This window comes from Pezoporus wallicus, unplaced genomic scaffold, assembly GCF_028554395.1.
Source record: "Pezoporus wallicus isolate ANWC-B61680 ecotype Strahan unplaced genomic scaffold, APGP_CSIRO_Pwel_v1 contig_7227, whole genome shotgun sequence".
Taxonomy (NCBI): Eukaryota; Metazoa; Chordata; class Aves; order Psittaciformes; family Psittacidae; genus Pezoporus; species Pezoporus wallicus.
Window position 1 is genome coordinate 7,842 of NW_026637191.1, and position 27,394 is coordinate 35,235.

Here is a 27,394-nt window from a genome sequence, read left to right on the forward strand (position 1 = left end):
GCAGAGGCAGCGGGAGCTGCAGGCAGCCGGGCACAGTGGCTTGTGCCTGTAATCCAAGCGTCAGGGAGGCTGAGGCTGGCGGACAGCTTGAGCCTGGGGGTTCTGGGCTGCAGAGAGCTGTGCTGAGTGGGCGTCCATGCTAAGACCGGCATCGATATGGTGGTCCTGGGGGAGCCGGGGGCCACCAGGTCGCCTAAGGAGGGGTGAACCGGCCCAGGTCGGAGACGGAGCAGGTCAAAACTCCCGTGCCGCTCAGTAGCGGGGTTGCGCCTGTGAACAGTCCTTGTAGCACAGCCTGGGCAAGATAGTGGGACCCAGCCTCTTTTGGCATCTTTCCCCTGCACAACTCTGTGCTTGTCAGCTGTCAGTGCTGTGGAACAGTCACAAAACAGCCAAGGAATACTGCTGAAAGGCAAAGACATTCCCACAGATGTTTGACCTGAAGATGCCGCCCCAGCCTTGCTCACTCAGGTGATCTCATGTTTTGGTTGTGTGTGTTGTGATTTCTTCCAGCAGTGAAAGGTCACAGTGCAGGACCCAGCCAGACCTTTGGGATCCCAGTAGCTGTCACTATGAAATTGGGAAATTATAGGCAGCAGAAATTCCCATTGCATTTCTGTCTCAGAGACCCTGCACAGCTGCAATTCAGTAAGCATCCATTAAACACTGCTAGCTTAAGCAACTGACTCCAGACTGAGGCAGGGCTCCAGTTCCCAGGAGCGTCCCATTAGTCTATTTCATCAGGTATTTATTGTCCCAGCTAATTTCTGTCCTTGGCTTTGAGCCTTAGACTCTTAGGAAAACACTGGTGAATCAAGAAGCCTTTTGCTATGAGAAGTATTTCAAAGCAGAGAGTGGGACATCTCTTATCTGCTCTTCAGTAAATTAAGCGTATTGAGCTGTCCTGGAGACAGAGCTCCCTGATAGAATCATAGAATTACAGAATGGTTAGGGTTGCTCAAGGCCTGTGGCTCATAATGAAAACAGGGCATCCTGATGTGCCTCTTCTGGTTCAAAATGAGAAGTCTGGGCTTTCTTGGCTGCTTAAACCTGCTTGTGCCCAGGCATCTTTCCAGGCTATCCATCCACCCATATTTAAACATAAAATACAAGGAGCCCAAGGACATTCTCTCAGTTCCCCACTGCCACTGTATGGCCAGGCAGAGCCCACACAACACAGATGTCGAGGAATCTGGAAAAACCTGGAAAGGAGCCAGGCAGGGTGGCTTGTGCCTGTAATCCTAGTGCCAGGAGGCTGGGGCTGGCAGACGCAGGTCAAAACTCCTGTGCGGATCAGTGGCAGGATCATGCCTGAGAGATCACACCTCATGAGAGTGCAGGACCCAGTTTCCTTTGCATGGCAGCTAGGTGTCACGACTGGTTAACATTGAGGTATGAGCAGCGCTAACACACGGGGGAATCCCATCCAGGACAGGGGAACAGAGATCACATCTCACAGCAGGTTTCTTCAGGGGAAGAGAACAGAGGAAACAAATTTAGTGTTGCTGAAGAGGGGATGAAGAGAGCCAGAAACACTCTTTTAAGAATTCCTTCATCAAAGAGATGCCCCCAATCCTCTGCTGGCCTCCAGCTACATCCCGCTGTGAGGCACCAGTAACAAACCCCAAAATCTGTAAGAGACAACAAACAAATGTTTAGGGGTTGTGCTGAGGAGGTGCCAGCAGCCTCAGAGCGAGCTCCCTTTCCTCAACCAGCTCAGAGCCTGGCTGCCTCCTCGGCTGGTACAACCTGAGTGTGCGTTGAGGGAAGGAGAAGGGGACCAAGAAGGGACTAAAGAGGGTCCGAGCTGCCCCGGGCGCTATGGCGGGAGTAGAGGTGGCACCGCGGCTCTGAGAAGCGCCGGGCGTGGTGGCGCGCGCCTGTAGTCCCAGCTACTCGGGAGGCTGAGCCCGCCGGATCACTTGAGCCCAGGAGTTCTGGGCTGCAGTGCGCTATGCCGAGCGGGCGTCCGCGCTAAGGCCGGCATCAATATGGTGAGCCCCGGGGAGCTGGGGCACACCAGGTTGACTAAGGAGGGGTGAACCGGCCCAGGTCGGAGACGGAGCAGGTCAAAGCTCCCGTGCCGGTCAGTAGCGGGATCGCGCCTGTGAATAGCCACTGCAGCGTAGCCTGGGCAACACAGAGAGACGCGGGTTCCTTTTGACACACGCACCGCCTCCTCAGGAACCGGCGACGAACCGCATTTTGCCCCCGACGGCACGCAAGGACCCGACACACACCGCCTCCTGCTGGCGCGCCGGCACACACGGACCCGACACACACGGACCCGACACACACCGCCTCCTGCTGCAGCACAAGCACGCAAAAATCCGACACACACCACCCCGTACTGGCACGCCGGCACACCGCCTTTCCAACACCAAGGGACCCAACACACACCGCCTCCTACCGGAGCACCGCGGTACCGCCTTTAGCCCCTGACATGGCACACAGACCCGCCACACACCGCCTCCTGCTGGAACACCGAGGCCGCAGCCCCCGCCCGCCCGCCTCCGCTGCTCGGCGCACGCGCTGGAAGCGGAGAGTTTTGGTGCGGGGCGCGACCCGTAGCTAGAGTTGGCGCATGCGCGCGGTAGGCGGCCGGCGGTGCTTTCGGTCGGGGTTGTTGCCGCCGCCGCTGCCGCCGCCGCCATCATGAAGTCCCGCTTCAGCACCATCGATATCCGTGCGGTGCTCGCCGAGCTCCGGCAGAGGTACCGGTTGCACCCCTCCCCCGCTGTCCCGTGGTGCGGGGCCCGCTCGCGACCGGCGTGGTCGGTAGCGGCTCTCTCCCCTCAGCCTGGCCCTGGCTCGGCTGCCCCCGCCGTGGCACCCGGGCTCTGCTGCACGCCAGCAGCCCGGCTCAGCGCACATCCCTGCTCGGCTCCTCCGCGGTTTCCTGCACCGGCAGCGCACGTAGCCGGCATGGCTTCTCTGCTGAGCTCGGTCCCTTCGCTGGATGGTGGGCTGCCCCTCTCTGTCATGTGCTGTGGCACCACGGGGCAGCGCAGGGCCTTATTGATGCTGCTGAGAAGCCGCTAGCACACCTTCCTGCTGTAGATCACCGAGTCCCTCTGCCTCGCCTGTGACACCATCAGGCCTGGTGTTCGTCTGTCCCACTCTCCTGCCTCATTGCCCTGTCCCCCGGCCTCTCCCTGGGGGGCATTGGAGTGTTCCTTCCTTCTCTGTTTGCATGGGCAGGGTGCTATGGTCTGTCATCTACTCTGTAGCTAAGAAGCTGTAATGCTGCTTACATCCATACCGTAAGAAGATATGATCCTCTTTTGGTATCCGGGGCAGTCTGCATATTCAGCCCCACTTTGAACAAAACGAAGATGGGACTGGCTCCCCACTTTGCCCAGCCATTTCTGTGCCTGTGCTGGGAATACAGATGCTCTGTGCTGGCAAATGGCTTCCCAAGGGGTGCACAAGTTAGCCCATAGGAGCAAAGTGCGCCAGTATAACCAGTAAATTCTGCATCCCTGCCACAGAGAGTTGTTTGCAGGAGCCTGCAGCTTGGCCTCCATCCTGTGATGGAGTTCCAGTAGCTGTCTGGTTGCAGCTGGGGTGGCTGCAATGGCTGTTCCGTTTTTGACTTGATTAGCTTTTCGTGGTGTATCCCTTAATAGCATTTTCTTCATCTTTTGGTTGCTTGGCTTCCAGCTGTTTCCATTAACCTTCCTTTGCTGCATCTTGGTAATTTATCATAACTCACACTTCTGTAGATTTTAATTATCTCTGGGACATTTTCACCCACTTGTGTGGTTATTGTATTCTCCAAAGCATATATCTTCTTTTTGACAGCTTATTGGGAATGAGAGTAAACAATGTTTATGATGTGGACAATAAGACATATCTTATTCGCCTTCAAAAGTAAGAACTTATTTAAATTTCTTCATGTTGTTATTGTACAGATAAGAAGTGGGGGCTTTTTTATATGTATGTCGTTTGTGCTTACAGGTATGTGGCTTTTGTGACTAGTTTTCAGTGAAATGATATTGTTCTTTGATAAAATGCAGTAATTTTTACCCAGGAAGTTCTTGGAAAATAGTATCTGAAGTGTGAAATACTGCAGAAGATATACAAAAGGCCAAAGATGTTGGTATAAAAACACACAACTGTAATTGTTTCTTTTCATGGGGAGGGAAGAGAGGAGTTGGAGAAAGGAAGAGCAGCACTTAGCAGGTGATACTTGTGTCCGGGTCCAGTGGGAGGTAGGACTTGTGTTACCTCACTAACCTGCAGACTCCAGCGATGTCTGAGGTGGACGCTTGCTCAGCTGCTCACCTCCACTTGTGTTCCAGAGTTCTTAAGTCAATTGCTTATCAAGCATTGTGCTTGGCCAGGTTACCTGTAAATTTAAAGTGGATGTCCTTTCCCTGTCAGTGGCACTGATGGGCATTACTGGTTTTGGTAGCAATGTCTTCTGTAGATAGTGTGCTCCTGGTTTGTGGTGCTTTGGTCTCAGCCTGGTGCAACCTGGCAGGTGGTGAGGGATGGCTGCTCATGTGCCAGGTTGTTGGTGAGTCTTCATTTTGTTAACAGACCAGACTGCAAGGCCACGCTGCTGCTTGAATCTGGTATACGTATTCACACGACGGAGTTTGAGTGGCCAAAGAACATGATGCCATCTAGCTTTGCAATGAAGGTAAACTAACCTACAGTTTCTTTTTAATAAGATAGCTGGATATCAGAAAGCAATGTTCATAGTATGATACAATCATAGAATCAACTAGGTTGGAAAAGACCTTTTAAACCAAATCATGTTCTGTCCCTGGAGACAGAAAAAAATAGTGGAGGGATTTGCCTGGTGGATCCTGATCAAGCGAGCGACTGAAGACAAGAGAAGAGCAAATGTGGACATGGGGGTCATGTTCAGACACTCAGTGTCTGAAGCAGTGAAAATTTAAATTTGTGAAGATTAATATTAATCTGCTGGACCCAGACCTTTTGGAATTTTACTCCAGCAAATTCCTTGTCATTCCAGTTGTATTATCCAAATTGTTAGGCCCTGGATGCAGCACCCTGTGTTAGTAGAATTTGGCTGTTTGGTCTGCTTGGTTTTAATGGGTTCAGGTCTTGCTGCAGGCTGTTAGGCTGTATTGTTGCAGGTAGATCTGCAGGGATGCAATACAACCTGGGTGCTGGCTGCCATGGGTCTCCTTAGCCCACTATCTCTGAATGCAGCCTGATCGAAGTGACTCAGCAAAGATTCTCCAGGGTGGCTTTCCACATCATGAATGGATGCAGGGATAATCCCAGTTCTCTTTGTAAAATAAACCTTTGAATTTTAACTACCTGCTCACTTGATGAGCTAAACAAATAGCTGGTTTTAATGGCAAAAATGGCTTAACATCAAGAATCTGGAACAACTGCATTACCTATAAATATCAGGGTATTATTTTGCTAAGAGCTGTCTTGTCTCTTATTATCAGGATCAGCACTTTTACCCTTATGGTATTTGTATTAAGTAAGAAGAGGTCAGTGTCACAGGAGGGATCTATAGCTAAGAATGTATTTCAGTATAAAATGTCACAAGCAGGTGACACAAGCAGGTTTGCATCATCTCACAGACTTTTTCTCCATTATTTGCAGTGCCGTAAGCATTTAAAGACCAGAAGACTTGTCAGTGTCAACCAGCTGGGTATAGATAGAATTGTGGACTTCCAGTTTGGAAGTGATGAAGCTGCTTATCACCTCATCGTTGAGTTGTATGACAGGGTGAGTGCAGAGCTCCAGGCATGTCCTTTGTAAGCAAGCACTTGAGTATGGCCCTTGCTGATGGTCCCCTGTGGTGTGTTTGCAGGGTAACATTGTCCTGACAGACCATGAATACACAATTTTAAACATTCTGAGATTTCGGACGGATGAAGCAGATGATGTCAGATTTGCAGTTCGGGAACGATACCCAGTGGACAGTGCAAAAGCCCCTGCACCTCTGCCAACCTTGGAAAGGTAGTGGCTTTTAAATGGTGTATGTATTGGGATAAACTGGGAACTGTGAAAGGCAGCATGCCTTTGGGGAGTTTTTTTGCATATTATGAGCCATTTTACATTTCTTTTTTTAAAACTGAAAATGTAGTTTCTAAGCAATACAGCATAGTCTTAAAACTCATTGTTATTTGAAATTGCAACTCTGCATTATCTTTCACAGGTTAACTGAAATAATATCAAATGCATCTAAAGGGGAACAACTGAAGAGGGTTCTTAACCCGCATCTTCGTAAGTGATTGCGTTTTATTAGAAAATGAAATGGGATCGATAGGCATTATGTTTAGATGGTGCTGAAAATTCTAATTTCAAGCAGTCTTCTTTTATGTTGTTCATGACAGTCTGCTTTTATGTATGTTTGAAAAACAACAAAAAAATAAGCCTTTGAAAACAGAGTAGGATTTTTTTATTCCAAGCCAACTGCACAAAGAGATGAGCCTTGCACTGATGAGGGCAGCAGCTCCGTTAGAACTCTGACTTGATGCGTTTTGCCCAGTATCTTGTCTTCAGTGATACCGAATGGGATAAGTAAGGATAAAGATGTTGTTAGGAAGTGATTGGAGGATGCCAATGCTACCAGTCCCTGGAATGATAGTTGATGTGGTAAATCCAGGTTGCTTGATGTGTCCATCTCAGTGTTCTCTGATAGCCAGGCAAAGGATGCATCTTTTTATTTAATAGCTTGGGTTGGATTTTCCTTCCACGTATTTACCAAATCTCTTTTTGAACATGTATGAACTTCTGGCATCCACAGTGGTTTTTTGTGGTGAAGAGTTCCGCTTGCTTGCATGTCACATGAAAAGTCATCTCCTTTTTTTGTTCTGAAATTCATCTCACCAGTTTTATTTGGCACCCTAGTATTGGATTTGAAGAGAAGGTGAACAGTTACTGCCTATTTACCAACTCCACTCATTTTGTTAGTAATTTCTAGGCTGACCAGCCTACTACATCACCTACATAGTCTTCCCATATACAGAATCTGTTCTGAGCGTGTAGCGATCCTTGTTGCCGTTCTCTGTGCCTTTTCTAGCTCTGTTTTGAAATGGGGTAAGTAAAACTGTACGTAGCATTCACAGTGGAATTCCGCCATGAATTTGTACTGTGGCATGATTTCCCTTGTTCTGTTCACTATTCCTTTCTTAATAATTCCAACGTACAGCTGAACTCTTTTGTGTTCGCTAACAATTGAGCTTATGTTTCCACAGAGCCATCTGTTGTTAGGTCTTGCTCCCAAAAAGAAATGATCAGTTGGGTGTATGTGTTAGTAGAATAGTTTTTCCTCACGTGGATCATTTTATATTGCTTTACAGTGAGTTTGTGTGGCAGTTCTTTATCTAATCACTCACTATTGCTCAGTCTCCTCCAGTTCTTCACAGTTGGCTTGTTTTCTTTGTTGCTTAGATGAGTTGTGTTTCATCAGTAGCCTTTGCCCCTTGCCCTTCATCCCCCCCTTCCTGGGTCAGTCAGGTGCATGTTGATCAATGCAGGCTCTAGAGTAGGTCCTGCAGAGCTACTCCCCTCTCTTAAGGGTGCAAGTTGACAGTTTATGCCTCTTCTCTGTTTCTTGGCTGACCCTCTACATATCAGGGTGACCAGCAGCTCTGCTTAGGCAGTTAATACTGTAGGCTAATACTGTAACCCTAATACTGTGTGTCCCAGATGTAGGCCTGGGTTTTAATTTCCATGGGATTGTGCTGTTTCGGGTTTTTTGTTGTTGTTGTTTTGGTGTTTTTTGTGTTGTTTTTTTTCCCTCAAGTGGTTGTCTTGTTAATTTATTTGGACTCTTAAGATCCTGTTAGTCTACTCTAAGGTCATCTATGTCATTCTAAGCTAGATGTAGCACTTTCCCAGTGGTTGTTTTCCTTCCTTCGTATTTCTGCTTTGCTTGTTCTTATTGTTCTTAGTTAAGCTTGATTTTCCATGGCCCTTTCTTGTTTCTTTGTTTTTAAGGATCTTTGTAGGAGTTTATATCAGTTTTGATTTGCTGATGCTCTGCACTCCCTTCAGATAGGGCTGCATCTGTTTCTGTTGTCACTAACTTCACATTTGAAGCTACAGAGTTTGAATGACTTCACGTTTTGTAATACGTTACTCCAAGCCAGGCAGTTTGCCACTCTTGTTTGCTTTCCTAAGCTCTTCAGTTCAGACTTTTTGCTCTCCCTTTTAAATATGAGGGTTTAATTCAGTTTTGGCCAGCATGAAGCCTGTCCTTCCTGTATATCTTCATTCTATCCTAGATCTTTCCCAGGGTTCCAGATGAACCTAAGCATCCTTAAGTTTGTAAGAAGTCATCAGGTGTGAGAGGAGACCCAGCTGCTCTGCCCAGTCAGCGAGTGTTTCTGGCTGGGCAGAAGTCCTGATCATCTGCTCTCTCTGGACCTGTTGGAGCAAGTACAGAAGAGTCAATGAAGCTGCCCAGGGAGATGGCGCATCTCTCATACGGAGACAGGCTCAGAGAGCTGGGCTTGTTGAGCCTGGGGAAGAGACCTTAGAGCAGCTTCCAGTACCTAAAGCTGCTGAGAAGAAAGTTGGAGAGGGACTTTTTACAAGGTCCTGTAGGGATAGGACAGGGTGGGAATGGCATTGGTGGGAGCTGACAGAAGGGAGATTTAGACTAGATGTTAGGAAGAAGTTCTTTACTCTGAGGGTGGTGAGGCACTGGCAGAGGTTGCCCAGAGAAGCTGTGGCTGCCCCATCCCTGGCAGTGTTAAAGGCCAGGTTGGATGGGGCTTGGAGCAACGTGGTCTAGTGGAAGGTGTCCCTGCCCCTGGCAGGGCTGGAACTGGATGAGCCTTAAGGTGCCTTCCAACCCAAACCATTCTGTGATTCTATGACTCTGCCTCCTGATTTTTATTTTTTTTTTTAACAGCTTATGGAGCCACTCTCATTGAGCATTGCCTTATAGAAATTGGATTTTCTGGTTATGTCAAAATAGATCAGCATATGGAAAGTAAAGGTATGTAGAAAATAATGTTCTAAAGGCTGTACTACATATATGGTAATTTTTATATCTATGTAGTATTTCTTTCTGAAGAGATGAATAATCCTTAAACCTCTAGTTCTGACCATATGCTTATATGTTTTAATGTTTTTAGGCTGGGGACCAACCTTGTTCACATTTAAACTCTTGAATTGTGCATATATTGGAAATAAAATATCAGACTCCTCATATAGTCTAAATGGCTTTATAATTAGATACCACCTTACACATCAGGTGAACTCTGGTTATGTACAAGAATCCTGTCTGGAAGAGTTAGCGTCAGAGTCTTCCTTTATCTGTAGTGAACACATTAGGAGTTGTTGAAGTAGTAGCTTTACATTTATTGGGAAATTATGGATTTGGGGAGTAAAGTTAGATTTTTCTGTAGTCTTATTTTTTATAGATATAACTATATAAATATATTTATATTTAGTTAAGCTTGGTTTTCCATTTTATATAAATATGCTTTATATTTGCCATAAATCAAAAGGATTTTTTACTTCTTACTGCATTATGTTGCTGTAATAATCAGCTATGTAACGAAGAAAGAACTTCTCACAGGTTTTTTCTTTGCCTCTGGAGTTTTACTTCTATAAAGTGCTAGCATTTGTGTGGTCTTTTTTGTTTTCCTGAAACTTGAATAATTATGTTTTAGGAGTACCTGTATAGATGTTTTTTAAACTAAAAGTTCTCCAGATATAAAATGTATACTGAGGCTCCTGTTTAACAGTAATTGCTGTAGTGAGGCACCAGGGGTGAAGTATATCTGCTATTTCAATTTTGAGATGTGCTAGAATCCTATTTGATCAGGCTGGACAGGTTGCTTCAGGCACAGAATTGGAAGAGCAGTTGCCTTGGCCTGTTGTGGGTTTGCTGTTGTGCTATGTTTATACAAAAATATCTTTCTGTTCCAGGTGTTTTAAAATATTCCTCTCCTCCCCCCTTTTTCTTTAGAAAATGTTGAAAAAGTGCTTACTGCTTTAAAGAAAGCAGAAGAATACATGACACTAACTGGCAACTTCAGTGGAAAGGTGGGTGTCAGTGAGCAACTTGGTTACTGGTTGTGGAGGAATTGCGGAATTAAAGTGGTAGGCAGATGTTGTTCAGCACATGCTTGTTCCTGGTGTTATTAGTGACAGGTTTTATTCTGTACGCTTCGGCCCCAGGTAGTGATGGGGAATAAAAATTACTTCCTTGCACTGGATGTGGATTATGTAGGTTCTGTAAGAATTGTACTTGTGCTTTAATAGCAGGTAACACTGTTATGCACATAAGCTGGGTATTTGTGTAATAATTTGTAGGATAGTCCTGAGGTTTGTAAGAGAAATTCACCTCTTTTTCTGGAAGAAGTTGAAGTTAAGACAAGCGAGCAGTCATGGCTTTACTCAATGACACTACTTCTGCCCCAAAGTCTCCTTGCTAGAGTGCTTTACTGTCTCGTGCTGATCAGTAGGTTAGCACCTAAAACTTGCTGCCTTACCAAGATAAGGAGGATCCTTTTCAAAGACAAATGCTGATGACGTATTTGTATCTTTTCAGGGTTACATTATCCAGAAGAGGGAGAAAAAGCCAAGTCTGGAACCAGATAAACCAGCAGAAGATATCTACACGTAAATATTTGAAGTATTTATTTCTTTTTCTACTAGCCTGCATAACATAAATTAGTTTTCAGGTGATAATATCAAATGTGTGTTTTACAGATATGAGGAATTTCATCCTTTCTTGTTTTCTCAACATTCAAAATGTCCGTACTTGGAATTTGACTCATTCAATAAGGTACAGTGCTTTTGCTGATACTGTACTTAAGTGCTTTAATTGACTTATGCTAAAAGAGTAATTAAAATGCAGAAGTTATTAATGAAAACACAAGCCTTAGAAGAGATGACTAATTTTATGGATAAATGTTTTATGCTGAAAAAGCAAACTAAACCAGGGCCTTTAGGCTACTGCTGAGCAGCATTGTCTGTCTTAACTCAGGTAGGTCCTGTAGTTGAAATACGGTGTAAGGCACTGAATGGAGGTGTGTGCTGAATCTGTAAGGAAGGTGTCTGCTGTCAGACCTGGTCAGGTATTTTGTTAATGGAGAATTCAGATGCTGAGTTGTTGATGGAGGCAAACAGTTGTCATAGTCATCACATTTATAATTTTCTGGTTACTAATTTGAACGCTTCAGGTACCTCGTTTAGTATTTCCTTGTGTGTTGCCCTTCCTGGTCCTTGACTTGTTAATATCTGAAATCATTAACTTTGTGTTGTTCTTGACCTTGATCTCCAGAATTCGCATTTCGCACTCCTACCCTGCTTCTTGGCTGAATTTCTGTCATCTCCTTCACAGCACTGATGATCTAAGCAGCCTAAAATCTTCCTCTTCTTTTGTTTTAAGCCCAGTGTCTGGCAGCTGGAGCACCAGGAGTTCTTAAGCATGCTTTCTAGGTTTTTTTGTTGTTTTTTTTTGTTTGTTGGTTTTTTGGTTTTTTTAACTGGCCTATTGAAGCAGCAGGAATTCAGGGCATACAGGTCTATCATTACAGTTATATAATCTCAAGAGATACTATGCCAAACAGCAGTTTTCATCTTTTCCTAGCAAAGAATGTGGGCCATAATTTGGCCACTTGTACATAGCTCTTGGCTTGCAGTGAGATGTACCCTTGATTGTCTTGCTGAACTCATCTCATGCAAAGGTAAAATGGGGGAAGTTACTGAACCCTGTTTTAGCATCTGTCTCTTCTTCTAGTGTTTTGCAGCCACCTCTCTTGAGTTGAACCTCCTCTGCCTGCTTGTTGCTGGTATGCGTTAGTGGTACTTGGAGATTCTTAAAACTGATTTTCTCTTGCAGGCAGCAGATGAGTTCTACTCCAAGCTAGAGGGACAGAAAATTGATCTGAAAGCACTGCAGCAGGTATGTTCTCATCCAAGAATGGGCAGCTGAAGTGGTGCTCTGAGCTTCGTTTGTTTCACGTAGCCCAGGGTGAGGGAGGTTTCATTCCTTATTTGAGCTGTGGAAACACCGAGTTAGTGGTGGTCAAGAAGTGGATTTTAGTATGTGTGGTATAGCAGTTGGTTCTGCTTGGAATGTAAGTAATAATATTAACAGCAATATTTTGGAGACTCTGTATCTCTTATACTGCTGTATTCTGTGCTAGAATGCTCTAACAAGTGTCTTGCAGTAATTAGGCAATAAAATGCCATTTATATTTTTCCATCTTACTCCTTTTTGAAAGGAAAAGCAAGCATTGAAAAAACTTGAAAATGTCCGTAGGGATCATGAGCACAGGCTAGAAGCTCTTCAGCAAGCTCAGGTAAGACAGACTTTTTTCAAACTAAGATCTATAGTGTTTCTTGAAGAGTTGTACCTGCTGGTCTGCATTGCTGCAGTCAGCCTTAGACCCCAAAGTGAAGCCTTCCACTGTTGGAGAGCACCCTGTAAACCCTCAGAGAACTTAGGCCTGCCCAGCAGTGCTCTGCTTCCTAATGAGTGCTTTGTACCCCTCTTGCCAAAAAGTGCTTGTGCTACTCTGAGCAGGAGTCAAGTTGGCTGGTGTCCTATGCAGTTTCTTCAGTGCCATTGTTGGCTTTCATCTCTATATTAATTACTACTTCTATTTTTTTTTTAAACCACTGCTGAGTGTGTTTTTACCTTTGATGCATATAAACATTTTCCTTAAGGAAGCTGATAAGATGAAAGGAGAACTTATAGAAATGAACTTGGAGATCGTTGACCGAGCCATCCAGGTGGTCCGCAGTGCATTAGCTAACCAGATAGACTGGACAGAGATCGGAGCAATTGTTAAAGAAGCTCAAGCCCAGGGAGACCCTGTTGCAAGTGCAATCAAAGAATTAAAGCTTCAGACAAATCATATCACGATGCTGCTGAGGTAAGTACTTTGCAGGTCACCTGTACCAAATGCCAGTAGTATGAGCTGCATAGGAGACCAGTATCCATTTAGCTTGTGCATTGGTATTTACATCATTCAGGTTTTCTTACAGCAGCATGAAGAGAGCGTAGTTCTGTGAGCAGAGAGGAATGCTGCATTTTTTTGCTTTCAAAAATAGTAGTAATTTGGTTACTTTAATAGCTTGCTTTTTTTTTTTTTTTGTATTTTTAGAGTCTGTCTGACTATATTCTAAAACACTGGAAGGGGTCCTAAAAAATACATCTCCAAATCTGCAGTCTGTCAGTCAGCAGTTAACTCTCTCTTATCTACTCTTCTTTGATCTAAAAATTCCTGTGAGAGCCCACCCCTTTCGATGCTGTTGACTGCTAATGGCAGCCTGGCAAAAGACTGATGGTTCAAGATGGCAGCTGATTGTGAGCTGCAAGTTTTGATGTTGGTTCTTATAGAACTGATGAAAGAGCTGTCAGTGAGGCAGTATCTGGAGTGGCTTTAAAAACCTGATCTGATGCTGTATCAGGATGTTAACGATAAAAAAGTGAAGATTTCTTATAGCTAGAACTTTTGGTATGAAAGCTGTAATGTGGAAAAGTTAATTTATAAAGTTTTAGTTACATTTTTTTCAGGAATGGTAGTGTACAGAATAAACCTGTTTTCAGGTGTTAGTTCTGTGTTGGCAACTGTGCCATCAGTCTTCTTCATCTGTTTTAGTAGCAAGGAGTGATCACTTCACTTACCAAACTGCTCAGTCCACCAGGTGTTGAATCATGCATCCTTAGTACAGAGGACCAGGGAGATATGTCTTCCTTTATGAAGAACATTATTTTATACTACTCCACCACTTTTTGCTACACAGACTTAGTACAGCTGTACTGAGCAGGATTTGATGTCCTGGCAAGAAGCGAATACAAATCCAGCTAGTGTGTGCTCAGCATATCTCTCTGAAAACAGTGGAGCAGATATTTTTTAAGGTTCTAAGCCAGCACATTCCTGTCCTGGACAATGAGTAGATATGATAATGTAACTGTTCCCTTCCGATGTGGTGATTACTCATAGAATATCTTGTGTTTCTTTTACTTTATGAAAGTAGATCTTCAGAACTGTTCTTCATTTTAAGTCTAAGTTTTTCTCTAGGTTGATAGCATGAATGTGTGTCTTTCGGTAGAAGAAATTGCCTTGGAAATGTGACTTCTTTGGATTGGAAAATTTGGGCTCTCCTGTTTTCTTTTTTCCTCCAAGCTTTGGCTGACTACAGCACATAAACAGGCTTGCGTGTAAAGGGGCCTGCCTGGGGCTGCACAGTGGAAACAGTTTAAGGGTTCCTTAGACCGTTTCCGGTCTTCATGAGGGAACGGAAAAGTACACTGCACTAAGGTTAAAAAATAACCAGTTTTCTTTATTATATGATGTAATGTGTTCTTAGGAACCCATATGTATTATCTGAAGAGGAAGAGGAGGAGGAGGATGCTGACTTAGAGAAAGAAGAAACAGAAGAACCAAAGGGAAAAAAGAAAAAGAATAAAAACAAGCAGTTGAAGAAACCTCAGAAAAACAAGCCCTCATTAGTTGATGTTGATCTCAGTTTGTCTGCATATGCCAATGCCAAAAAGTAAGGTTTTAATTAAAATGTGTGCTTTGGTAATCGAAGCCTCTCTATGCTTGCAGTTGTTAGTGATAACATCATTGGAAGGGCTCTGTGTATATCTTCTTAAAAATAAAAGTTAGAAATGAAAATAGGTAGCTTGTCCTGAGCTCTATGACATACGTTTTCTTGGTCCAAGCCCAGTATCTTGCTCTTGCATTGCAGCTAGTCTCTAGCTATTGTAGAATCACAGAATGGTTTGAGTTGGAAGGGCCCTCAAAGATCATCCCTCCTGCTATGGCCGGGGACCCCTTCCACTACACCATGTTGCTCAAAGTCCTCTCCAGCCTGGCCTTGAACACTGCCAGGCATGGGGCAGCCACAGCTTCTCTGGGCAACATGTTCCAGTGTCTCATCACCCTCAACATCACATCAAATTAATTTTGGGTACAGTTCTGCACAATGACACATGGAACTAAATGGCTGCTTCTGCCACAGAAACACAGTGCTTTGTCTGAGAGGGGACTTAGTTCACCTGGTTGCTTTTCTCAGGTGAAGACAGAGCCAAAGATTTGGGCTCAAACAAAAAATCTTTGCAAAACTGAATGCTAATGGCAAATGTGGAGGTTGGGGAGAAATACATTCTAAAGATGAGTGAATCTGCTGGGATTTCAGATACAAACAAACTTGTGTTTTGCAGGTACTATGATCACAAAAGACATGCAGCTAAGAAAACTCAGAAGACAGTAGAAGCTGCAGAAAAGGTATTTTTTTGTTTTGTTTTTAGAAGGTTTAGAGGGAGATGGGAAGCAATTCCTTCCCAAAAGGGTGCTCAGGCATTGGAACAGTCTGCCCAGGGCAGTGCTGGAGTCACCGTCCCTGGAAGTGTTCATACACTGTGTAGACAAGCCCTCAGTGCCATGGGTTAGCGGTGGCCTTGGCAGTGCTGGGTTAAGGGTTGGACTTGATGATCTTAAAGGTCTTTTCCAACCTGGTTGACTCTATGATTCTATGATAAGATACTTAAAAGCAAACTCTGTATCACTGATAAGTGAAAAATCCTGACCTGGACTAAATAGCCCTAACGAGAGCACCCAGCATTGTTTTATTCTGGAGCTTTTAGGCTGATGGAACAGAGGATTGCAGATCCCTGCCTTATCATCTGGTTTCCATCAGTAGCATTGCACTGAAGACAGCTGCTTGTTGGAGATATTGACAGACTAGTACTTATGAAGGCAGGAGTGGAAAATCAGTAGAAATCCTTACTGCCAAAGAAGTGATAATCTCAGGGGGCAGCTATCCAGGGCAGAGATTTATGAAGATTTTAGGGCAGCTATCTTAAATGTACATGAAGGGAATGAAGAGCAGTTTGTGGAGCCTGCACTCTGAAAATATTCAGAGGCATTTTCTACTGTTCAGTTAGCAATTTGGGATTCCTGTGATGGCAAATCGTGATTATGCCTTCTGTCTAAACAGGCATTTAAATCAGCTGAGAAGAAGACAAAACAGACACTGAGGGAAGTTCAGACAGTTACCACCATTCAGAAAGCGAGGAAGGTCTATTGGCAAGTACAGTTTCATTGTTGTTATCTAATGTAGTGTGAATGAGCACTAATTGAGAATGACAGTGACAGGCTGAGTTTTTGCTTTCTTAGCAGTGCAGCTAATTGTGATTTTTAAGCATTATGCTTTGCATGGGTTGACTTACAGCTGCTTCTTGAAGGTGTTGGCCTGAGCCTGTTAGTACCTTTGCCTGGGAAACTTCCTTTCAGTGGACTTGTAGTTTAGCTGAGTGTTTTGCTTTAGCACAGCTAGGAATATGTGGGCTTAGTGGAAATAGGGAACTCAGCCGTTACTTTCCGACAGCTCGATATCTGAAATACTAAAAATAGATTAAAAAAGACCCCAAAACAAAGCAAAACAAAAAACCCAACCCAAACCCCCCAAACCTAAATCCCAAAGCTTTTTACAGTCTAATAATGGAACTATTAAAATAAAAATAAACAGGAGGACCTTGTGGTGATTGTACTTGTTTGGTCTCAAAATATCATTGACAGTGATGTTGTATAGGTACCATGCCTTGTTTTTATGCCCCAGGCATATGGATGGTTGGGAAACTATTTGTAGCTTATAAGTAGTGGTCTTTTATAAGTTGTAGATGCTATGATGGAGTTTCTCAGAGTTTGGTATAAAAAGTACCTCTGTAATGTTCTGTTAGTTCCAGGTGGTTTTCACACTATGAATTGATGTAATTTTGCAGGTTTGAGAAATTCCTGTGGTTTATTAGTTCTGAGAATTACCTCATCATTGCTGGAAGAGATCAACAGCAGAATGAGCTGATTGTAAAGCGGTATCTTAAACCAGGTGAGTCAGATTAAGTACAGTTTATTGGTCATACTTTCTAGTTTTGTAAATGTACAGGAATGACAGGGCAGGTCTGTCTGCTGTGTCTTAGGTAAAAGGGGACTTTGGTGATGGTAAGTCCTGGAGACTGTGTGTGTGTCCATGGAGGGCTGAGGTCTGCTATGGGAGGCTGGACCCTCCAACACTGGGGTAAGAGTAGGCTGGACAGATGCCTGTGAGGAGCAAAGGAGCTGATTCTCCCTGGGGCAGCTAGGATGGAGTAAAAAACTTTGGTATCCTCTTCCCATCCTGCTCCTTGCAGCCAAAACAGCTGTTTCCAACTGATGTTGGAAACTTTCACCTTGGCTCAGGGGATCTCTGTATTTGCCACATGTATGACTGATTCGAGTCGCTTCTGTTCCAGGGGACATATATGTGCATGCTGATCTCCACGGAGCCACAAGCTGTGTCATCAAGAACCCATCAGGTACCTTGTCTGGGGCTGATGCAGGGACTTGCAGAAGCATGGAGGCACTGCGTGTGATGTGGCAGTCTCTGTGTTGCCTGTGTGAGCCAGCCTGGTGAGCCTTCCCCCTTGCAGTGGTACTCAGCTGCAGCAGATGTTTCCCTTGGGATGTGAGAGGCATCCGTCCTTCCAAGATCAGGTGTCACTGACTGCTGCCATTTCCCAGCCATAATTGCTTGCTTGCAGTTGCTCAGTTGAGCTCCTGCTGGGAAGCAGCAGTGGAGGTGTGCTCACAGAGACAAGCGGTGGTCACTGGCAGAGGCAGTGGGGCAAATATTTTTTGCTGACCTCAGGGACTGGAGTCCTACTGAGACTTTCACTGATGGCATAAGCAGTCTAGGTGCTGACAGGGTGCTGATTTCAGCAGAGAAGTTTTAAGGCAGTGTGATGGATCTCAGTGGAGACGAGCTGTGCAGACCCTCCCTGTGCCCTGTTCCTGGGAGGCAGTGGAAGTCGGCCTTGTGTTGTGAGGAGCACAGTTACTGCTCCTTGTAGAGCTGAGTGGAGGAAGGAGCAGTAGCATAGCTGGCTTCAGCCTCTTGGACTGCTGAGAATAGCAGCTGCTGATACTGCTTCTGCTCTGTCCATACTGTCTTCAAGTTTAACCAAGCAATGTTGTCTCTGCTCAGAGCATCTGGAAAGCTCACAGAGGACTGGGGCGCAGATGGGAAGTTTTGAGAATTCATCTGTTTTGCATGGATCAGATTCACTGATGTGTTGGGTGTTACTTTGTAGGTGAACCGATCCCTCCACGAACCCTGACGGAGGCAGGCACGATGGCCTTGTGTTACAGTGCTGCCTGGGATGCCCGTGTTGTCACCAGTGCCTGGTGGGTCTCCCACAGCCAGGTAAAGACACTTGTGAATGAGCTTTGCAGACAGAACATCTGAAGGATTTGGTGTGTGACTGCAGACAAAGTGTCTCTGGGTAGGAACGCGTGGAGGGATTTGAAACTTCTGATACTGTTCCTTGTGGGTTCTCCCTGGCTCTGCCACACTTAGGGACAGGGGTGGAGATGTAATCTCAGATAAGATATGCACATGACAGAGGAAATGCAGGAGGCTTGGCTTTTTACTAACTCCTATTGAAAGGAAAGGACTTCTATTGAAAATGAAGGTGGTTTTTTGGTGGGATTTTTTTTTTTTTTCAGTTGGGCTTCTAGCTTGGAGAAGAGAAGGCTTCAGGGAGACCTTAGTACCTTTAAGTACCTAAAAGGGCCAACAAGAAAGCTGGAGAGGGGCTTTATACAAGGCATGTAGGGATAGGACAGGGTGGGAATGGCTTTAAACTGAAATAGGGTAGATTTAGATTAGCTGTTAGGAATAAGTACTTCACTGTGAAGGTGGTGAGGCACTGGTTGCCCAGAGAAGCTGTGGCTGCTCCATCCCTGGCAGTGTTCAAGGCCAGGTTGGATGGGGCTTGGAGCAACCTGGTCTAGTGGAAGGTGTCCCTGCCCGTGGCAGGGTTGGAATGAGCCTTAAGGTGCCTTCCAACCCAAACCATTCTGTGATTCTATGATTCTTGTGTGTTAACTGCAGTCTTGCTGTGCTCCCAATCAACTCGAATGTAAGGCTGTAAAGATTACATTAAACTGAAATTTGCAGTGCCTTTAGTGTTGTTTCATGAATGACCCAGTTACTCATGCAGAGCTTCTAAATCATAGTGCCAGTAGTGTGCGATCCATAGAATCATAGAATAGTTAGGGTTGGAAAGGACCTTAAGATCATCTAGTTCCAAACCCCCTGCAGTGGGCGGGGACACCACACACTAAACCATATCACCCAAGACTCCATCCAACCTGGCCTTGAACACTGCCGGGGATGAAGCATTCACACAACTTCTCTGCACAACCTGCCAGTGCCTCAGCACCCTAACAGTAAAGAACTTCATTATATCTAACCTAAACTTCCCCTGTTTAAGTTTGAACCCATTACCCCTTGTCCTATCTCTACAATCCCTAATGAAGAGTCCCTACTCTTGAAACATGTCTTAGGAAATACTCTACAAAGGACAGGAAGAACCCCTCAGATACAGAGTCCTGCAGGGCTGTTCCCAGAAGTTAAAAATGCAGCTTGCTTGAACCTTTTGTCAGTGCTAGTATTACACATTGCTGGCCTGCTGTGACAAATACTCTTTATAGTAAGTATATAATGATTTTTTTAGGTTTCTAAAACTGCACCTACAGGAGAATACCTCACTACTGGAAGCTTCATGATCCGAGGTGAGACCCAGAGGAACAGTGTGAATTTGATGTCAGGCCTTTTGTCTGTAGGTGCTGTGCTTGTCCAGCAGTGGTGGCCATCTGAGCTGTCCCCTGATCCATCACTGTGGCAACCAACATATCCTGCTCTTCTGACAATCTGTTCTGAGAGGTTTAGACTGTTAGCAGGCAGCAGCAGCAGCATTTCTAGCTAAGCCCCAGACAGAGATTCTTGGCTAAATTGCTTTTGAGTTCCTCTTGTTCTGTTGGCATCTAAGAGATAGAAAAAAAAAAAGCAGTGAAGTTTTTGGTAGCTTAAAGCCTCTAATAAAAATGAATGTTGAAAATGCATCATGTAACATAGCTGTTAAACCTCCTCATGAGAATCTGCCTTTGTTTTTCAGGGAAAAAGAATTTTCTTCCACCTTCATATCTGATGATGGGCTTTAGTTTCTTGTTTAAGGTACTGCTTTCTCTGTGCAGCTCCTGCTGGCTTTTGTAATTTGGTTTGAGCTATAGGAGGCTTTTTTTCTGGTTCTTGCTTATCAGTACATTTCCAATTACTTCTTTCCCACTGGGACAAATCCCATAAAATGCTACTAACTGAGAATTGCTCTGCTTTCATTTCCATTTTTCCCCAGTTTGCACTGTCTTCATTTAAAACAGACACTGTGAACATTACTGCCTCTGCTAGGTTTTTATACCAGCTCTGTTTGAAGCATGTGTACATTTAGGGGGTCTGCTGGTTGTGCAGCTCCGTGTCTCTCCTCACTAGCAGTACTTTCTAGGTTGTCAGATTTGGGTTTAAATGTGCTGGTTTAGTTTTCTTGCCTTTTGAATACCAAAAAGTGTTCAAAGGGGAAGAATGAAGCTGAGCCGGGTGTTCTGTGAATGGACTAGTGAACACTGCTATAGCTTTATTAATGTAAAGGCACCTCTGTTGTTAGGTGGATGAAAGCTGTGTTTGGAGACACAGGGAAGAAAGGAAGATCAAAGTGCAGGATGAGGATCTGGAAACGGTTTCCAGCAGTGCTAGTGAACTGGTGTCTGAAGATGTGGAGCTATTAGGTATGGTGGCTATATGGGGGTGCTGTGTACTGCTGACAGATGGGACTGTTCGGGGTTTGGCATTTAGTTCCCTGCACTGTTACGGGTCAGTTTGGCATTTCTCATGTGAACTGCGTTTTCCTCACCTGTGTGCCCCAGATGGAGGAGACAGCAGCAACGAAGAGGAAAAAGCAGAGTGTCAGGAAGCACCAGAGGATGTGGAAGCTGTGTCTGAGAGTAATCGTGACGAGGGTGTTGCTGACCTTGACCAGGGAAGAGTAGACACACCTCCTGCACCAGAGGCTGACTCTGAAGAGGATGAGGGAGAATCTGAAGATGAAGTGGAACATCTGGAGTCAAAGAGTGAAGTGAAGGAGGAAGAGGTAAATTACCCAGATACAACAATCGACCTGTCACATCTTCAATCTCAAAGGTAAGTGAAGAAGCAGTTGCTCTTATCAGCAGTGTGGGCACTTTTTAGGATCCCTATAATGTAAAAATGCTGCCAGGACAAGGGCTGAGATAAGTTGTTGTCACATGTTTTGTCACAGCAGGCTGCCAGAGTGCAGGGCAGCATGCCTGTTCTGTGGGAATCCTACCACACTGTGCCATTCCCTGCTGTTTTCCTGCACAGTTCTTTGTGGGCTGTTTGCTTTGGACCCTGCCTGATGTACACACACAGAAGTACCTGGCTCCTTCATTGCTGCTGTTCCCTATTTTGGCCTAAGCCTTCCTTAACCACCATAGACTGTTTTTGCTCCTCAGGAGATGGCTCCCCCTGGTTTTTTTCAGAGCTGTTCAGACCTGAGAAGCAGAGTCAGGGGTTGTTTCTGCTCTGCCAAGCCAGTTCTCAGTTACTGCTCCGTATGTGTCTGCGAGATGAGCTCATTTCCCTGTTGTGCCTGTCAGTAATACTGCTTTAGAGGGTGTAAGGGGATGGGATTGAGTGGGTGGAAATGGACAGCTCTGCAGGGAATACCCCAGCTGAGTGAGGCTGTGAGCATAGGAAGCTGAATGTTAGGGATTCCTTTAGCACACACTGTGCCCAGGCTGTCTTTGTTGCCTGTGTGTACATGAGACAAGCTGGCAGAGACCTGCAGACTTGCTCTGTAAATGGAAGGGCAGTGTTTCTGCCCTTTCCCATGCACCAAAGCTGGGATTTTCAAGAGCTAGAAAGCCTAAAGTGGTACCACCAAGTTAGCCGGTGTCTGGACTGTGGTAAATATGTCCATGGTTGAGCCACTCTACATCTGTTGATGAGCTCTGTTTCTATCTACCCTCAGATCCCTGCAGAAAATCATCCCCAAAGAGGAAGAACCCAGTTTGGTAAGGTCCCAGCTCAGATGTTTGGCAGTGTGAACTGCTGCTGGACACTGCGTGTTCTAACTGCATTTCACTTCTTAGAGTGACAGCAAGTCCCAGGGGCGAAGGCATCTGTCTGCCAAGGAGCGGAGGTGAGAGCCTCTTCGTGTCTGTGGTGAGATGAATGCCTCCTCCCCATTCCCTCTTCAGGACCTGGGCGCAGGGTATGTCTTGCACCTCCCCATCTGGGCTGCTCCATGCCTTTTATCTGTCCTGCTTTTCCAGTGGGGGTCCTGCCGGTGGGATGGTGCCTGCTCCTGTCCTTCAGGAGTGCTGTTTGCAAGCACAGTTTCTTGTGCACTGGTGGGCTTGAGTTTTTGCTGACGAGGGGTTATTTCCAGTGTGTGTGCCTCAGGCTCCCCTGTGGTGGGGAAGCAGGGTGGTAATGCTGGCAGGATAGCAGCGATCTCTCTTGTCACAAGAGGCAGTGTGTCAAGTGATTGTTTTTCTTAGAGAAATGAAGAAAAAGAAGCAGCAAAACAACTCTGAGAACTTGGAGCCACCTGAAGAGAAGCAGAAAGAGATGGAAGCACAGCCTGCCCCTGTTCCCAACACCAATAAGGGTGTGCCAGCCCCTCAGCCCGTCAAGAGGGGCCAGAAGGTAGGCAGGGACCTGGCTTATCCAGGGGTTCAGCTGTTGCCCTGTGAAGTATGGACAGAAGTTTGATTTCTGTTAGATGTCCATGGCTGCCTGATAGTTGCAGACTCTTGGTGGTGCTCTTGGTAGATTCAGGATGATGGTGGTGGTCTGTTAGCATTGAACACACTGATTTCCTCATGGAAACCAGTCTCTTGGTTACTGGTGAACAGCTCTGAAAGAGGTTCAGGAGACCAGAGTCTGTGTGTTTGCCCATGGATGCAAAACTGCAAAAGTAATGGTTTCTAAAGCTGTTGTTTTGTTTTCTTCTGCAGAGTAAAATGAAGAAGATGAAGGAGAAGTATAAGGACCAGGATGAGGAGGACCGGGAACTCATCATGAAGCTGCTGGGGGTGAGTGAGAGGAGTTCTGTCTTCCTCTGTGGCGTGGTTGCTGGCTCTGACCACCTCTGTGTGTAACCACAGTCTGCAGGGTCAAACAAGGAGGAGAAGGGGAAAAAAGGGAAAAAGGGGAAGACAAAAGAAGAGCCAGCAAAGAAGCAACACCAAAAACCCAAAGCTGTTCGTCATGGTGCTGGAGGGGGCAAGGAGACAGTCCCAGCAGGAGTTGTGCTGCACGAGTCACAGGACCCAACCTTGGAGGAGCAGCAGGATGAGAAGGTGAGCAGCAGCATGCTCAGCTGTCCCTTCTCACTCTCTGTTGCAGCTCTCCAAGCACTGGGTAGCTCTCTTCTGCAGGGAGGCTGAGCAGCTCTTGTTGGTTTTGGGACACTGTGAAGAGCACTGTGCCTCGTGCCATGACTCTGGGAGCCCATTCATTTCAAAAAGCAGCAAAAAAAAAGCGCCGTGCATGCAGTGCTCCCAGCACAGCCAGAACGAGGGCTTGGAGGAGGACTGAGCCTTGCCAGGCTGCCAAGGATCCAGTTAAGTCAATACTTCCTCCTTGGTGCAGCTGAAACATAACCAAGCACTCTGCAGGCCTGTCCTTCTGAGTCGCTATCTCTGAATCATAGCCCATCTCTCTCCTCCCAGCTTGGTGTGTGCCAAGCAAATCAGGTTTTCAAAAGAAACATAAAAATGCTCTTCTTGCCTTTCGTTTAAAGGATGTTAAATTCTCTTTGGAGTGAGAATGTGGCTTTCTGTGTAGTGCTGATAAAAGAATTCACGTTCTCCAGGGGCTGGGAGCAAGAAAAGCAGTCATGCTCATTTCAGCTCTGGTATCTCCTTTGTTTCTGTACAGGAGGAGCAAGAGCAGGATCAGCCAGGAGCTGAGGTAAATGCTTGTCTTCCAAGCTCCGATAAGTGCTGAAAAGGGTTTATTCCTGTCGGAAGATGGAGGGACACGCTGCCCACACAGCTCCCTGCGAGCAGGAGCAGAGGGTGCAGGCTGGGGCTGGCTCATGTGACCCCTTCAGAGGGGCACAGCTCTGCTGTTTGAAGTTCTCTTTGTGCCCACGGTGCTCTGAACCCAGCTTCCTTGTATTTAAGAAGAGTAAAAAGTAACCTTTTTTGTCTTCCTACCCTGCTTACCACGTACCTTCCCTTTAGAAACTAGGGGCTGGCTAAATTGAAGTTTGTCCCTTGTCTTTGCCTCAAGGAGGTATTTGCTCTAGGCTGAAGGATGGCACAGCGCAGTGCCATGCAAGTTGTTCTTTAGAAGCTGATTTACATTCAGAATTGCTCCAGATGTTTCTATAATTACAGGCTGTGGGTGTTGCCCAAGGATGGAAATAAGTCTGTTTCTTTAATTAATGAAGGAAGATAATGGTTGGATGGGGCTTTGAGCAATGTGGTCTAGTGGAAGGTGTCCCTGTCCATGGTAGGGGGTTGAAACTAGCTGATTTTTAAGGTCTTTTCCAACCCATTCTGTGATTCTGTAGGGGGAAGTTCTTGGTGACACTGTGAAGATGTAACAACACTTGGGGGTCCTATTTGGATCATTTAAAACTGAGATCCATCCTATTTCAAATGATACAATTTTATTGTATCAAAGTAATCAAAGATGGTCAATAATAAATTGTGGCTTGGTAACTCAAGGACAGCAGAGTGAGTGATTAATAGTGCATGTTGGTAATGCTGTCATGAGAACTGACATGTGGTACCTGTAGGAGGGCAGCTGCTGCTGTGGTTCAGATGGGAGGGGAGATCCTCCAGCCTCTGCTCATTGTCATTATGGGAGCGAGGGGCTGGAGAGGTGCTTTCTGGTCTCACAGCAAAGCTCCTCTGCCCATGCAGGAGGGTGAGGCGCTGCTGGATTCCCTCACTGGCCAGCCGCACCCTGAGGATATCCTGCTCTTCGCTGTTCCCATCTGTGCTCCCTACACGGCGATGACGAGCTACAAGTAAGTCCTGGCGCTTCCTGGGGCAAGGGTTCAGCTGAGGGGAGCCAACATGCTACTGAGAGAAACCTTTTCTTTTGAAAGGTATAAAGTCAAGCTCACTCCAGGCACCCAAAAGAAGGGAAAAGGTACTGTATTAAAGCACTGGAATCCTCCTCAGTGCTTCACCTATTGAAGCCAGCACGTTTTAACATACTGTTTAAATATTTCCTATGCTTTTACAGCTGCAAAGATTGCCTTGCATAATTTTATGCAATCCAAAGAAGCTAGTGCAAGAGAAAAAGACCTGTTCCGCAGCGTAAAGGTGACAAGTTTTTCTACATAGTTTCTCTATACAAATAGCAGCAGCAAACTATCGACTAGTACTGTTCTGGGGGTAAATACTTCCAAAACCAAGTGTTCTATTGTTTTGGGTTGCTTGGATTTTTTTTTTTAGCAGCATTGTGTTTCTCAGTACTGCGGGGGAAGATGCACTGCTTTGGCTGGGAAGGATCAGTAGAAGTTGAGCCTCACCTCTATCATTGGGCATTAAGTTTTCTTTATTGTGTTGCTCTTAATCTAAAATAACACAACTGGTAACAGCATCATCTTCCATAAAGGCCTCTAGTTATGGGAGGGGAAATTCCCACTCCTGTGGTAGTGTGTTGGACGGGCAGGTGCTCGTGCTGGGAGTTCAGCTGGGCATGGTTGGAAGCAGTGTCTGGCTGTGCCACTCACCAGGGGCTTTCGCCTGCCCCTCTCCCCCAGAAGATGCTTACCATGGGCCAAGTAAACATGGCATTGCTCTGCTCAGGCAGATCTTCACTCCCCCAGTGCGGTTCTCTTCTACTCCAGTTCCTTCTCAAACTTGCGCCATCTGTGTGCAGTGCTTCCATGCCTGCCACTGGAGAGAGGGCTGGCTCCTGGCCATGCTCTCCTCCTAGGGTTTGGCTGGTTGCTTGCACCACGATCCTCGGGTGTTTTTCACATCAGCGATCCCTGTGGATCAGGCAGCCTAGAGCACTCTTTACAGCTGCTTGCTGCCCTGTAACCGTTCACTGATTGGAAACCTTGAACAGCAGCAAGACTTCATGTCCGTATTTCATGGTGCTTTGCTAGAAACCCACAATTAATGTTTAATGACCTTGACGTGACCAGGTCCTGCCCAGGGAACTGCCAACCCAGCCAGCCTCTGCCAGTGGAGCTGATGGATGGAAGCTGCACATAAAACTCTTAAAGTCTTTCATCACTAAAATGTGATGAGAAAGCAGCAGCCTGACGTTAGCTGTATTTTCATTGGGGGAAGGCTGACAGGAACAGGCCCATCAGCTCCCACAAGCCAGCTTAGAAGTGCACTGTGGCTGAGGGAGATGTCCATAAATGGTTTGCTGCTGTGTGCAATTCCTCATGTTTAATGTTTTGTAGGATACCGATTTGTCAAGGAATATTCCTGGCAAAGTGAAAGTGTCTGCACCGCATCTCCTGAACAAGAAGAAGAAGTGATTCCTTACTTGGGTTTCTCACTACTAAACTGCCACTGTTGTGCAGTCAGAATCTCAGCACCTGCAGGTGGGACAGACGGACACAGACCTACCCCAACTGCCATTGACTGGACTGAGTTTAGCTCCTGTGGGGTAGCAGGCAGATGAGGACCAGTTCCTGCGTTGCAGTGGATGGACTCTCGATACAAATAGCATAAAAACATGCAAATAAATTGCTGTCATTTGGTCAGTGATGTGATCTCACACTCTTGGTTCTTTGACGCATCGAGTGCTGGAGCTGAGCACTCCATCTCAAGGAGTCCCCCAGTTTGCTGCAGCAAAGCTTGGTGCTGTTCAGTTTCTTCCTCATACCCACTACTTTCCTCTACGGGTGACTGGAGGTTCTAAGTGCGAGTAGGACAGTTTCAGTGTAATATGCTTTTTATTTTACCCAAAACGTGCCACTGGCTGCCGACACGTGGTGGGTGCTGGGAGCAGTCCCAGAGCCCCTGCTCCCACTGGCACAGCCCGACTGTGCTGTGCCATTACCACCCCTGGGGAAGTAGGGAAGAGGTGGGGAAGAAGAGCTAGAGCTGGAAGGTCAGCATAAAGCCTGTGTGCTGTATCAGCACCCCCCCGTAAGGTGCGAAACAGACTTGTGCAGGGTGCTGCAGCTTGTCTGACAGTCTGCAACACCCTGAACACTTAAAACAGCTCAAGCCTACACAAGAACCGAGCGCAGGAATTACAGGACAGGAATTACTTTCTTCTACAAGTCAAAGGTTTTAATTAATTATTTCTTTTTGAGGACAGCTTAAACATGATTGATTGCAATCGTTCTCCTTCCCCACAGCAGCGCACAGCCTGTTCCTTGTTCCCCTGTCACCTCCTGGAGCTCCTGACAGACAGAACCGCACTGGCAAATGCAGGCGCTGACCCCACTCCACAGCCACTTTCAGTGTCCCTCTACACAACTGAAGTCTGTTTGGCTGTCCCAGTTGCAGGTGAGCTCCACAGGTCATGGCTGCAGCCAGTAACAGACTCAGGCGCTTTCACTTCAAGCCTTACACTTCTC

General features: G+C 45.9%; 1 protein-coding gene across 1 annotated transcript; it reads left to right on the forward strand.

The window, feature by feature from the left end:
* The first annotated feature begins 2,622 nt into the window (after positions 1–2,622).
* Positions 2,623–26,573, forward strand: NEMF (nuclear export mediator factor). Its single transcript, XM_057403825.1, has 33 exons — positions 2,623–2,714; positions 3,805–3,873; positions 4,546–4,648; positions 5,596–5,721; positions 5,807–5,955; positions 6,155–6,222; positions 8,861–8,947; positions 9,926–10,002; positions 10,511–10,581; positions 10,672–10,747; positions 11,807–11,869; positions 12,192–12,269; positions 12,637–12,845; positions 14,287–14,472; positions 15,146–15,209; positions 15,922–16,010; positions 16,706–16,809; positions 17,213–17,275; positions 18,050–18,162; positions 19,478–19,535; positions 19,919–19,977; positions 20,462–20,582; positions 20,721–20,994; positions 21,845–21,887; positions 21,966–22,015; positions 22,377–22,524; positions 22,836–22,913; positions 22,986–23,180; positions 23,761–23,793; positions 24,756–24,862; positions 24,944–24,987; positions 25,084–25,163; positions 26,264–26,573. Exons 1-33 carry the CDS (start codon positions 2,656–2,658, stop codon positions 26,339–26,341), a joined length of 3,222 nt encoding a protein of 1,073 aa, XP_057259808.1. The 5' UTR covers positions 2,623–2,655; the 3' UTR covers positions 26,342–26,573.
* Positions 26,574–27,394: the final 821 nt, after the last annotated feature.

Coding starts and splice junctions, on each gene's coding strand:
- NEMF (XM_057403825.1), top strand. CDS start 2,656: ATGAAGTCCCGCTTCAGCACCATCGATATCCGTGCGGTGCTCGCCGAG. Junction 3,874..4,545: donor TATCTTATTCGCCTTCAAAA/GTAAGAACTTAT, acceptor TTTTGTTAACAG/ACCAGACTGCAAGGCCACGC. Junction 11,870..12,191: donor ATCTGAAAGCACTGCAGCAG/GTATGTTCTCAT, acceptor CCTTTTTGAAAG/GAAAAGCAAGCATTGAAAAA.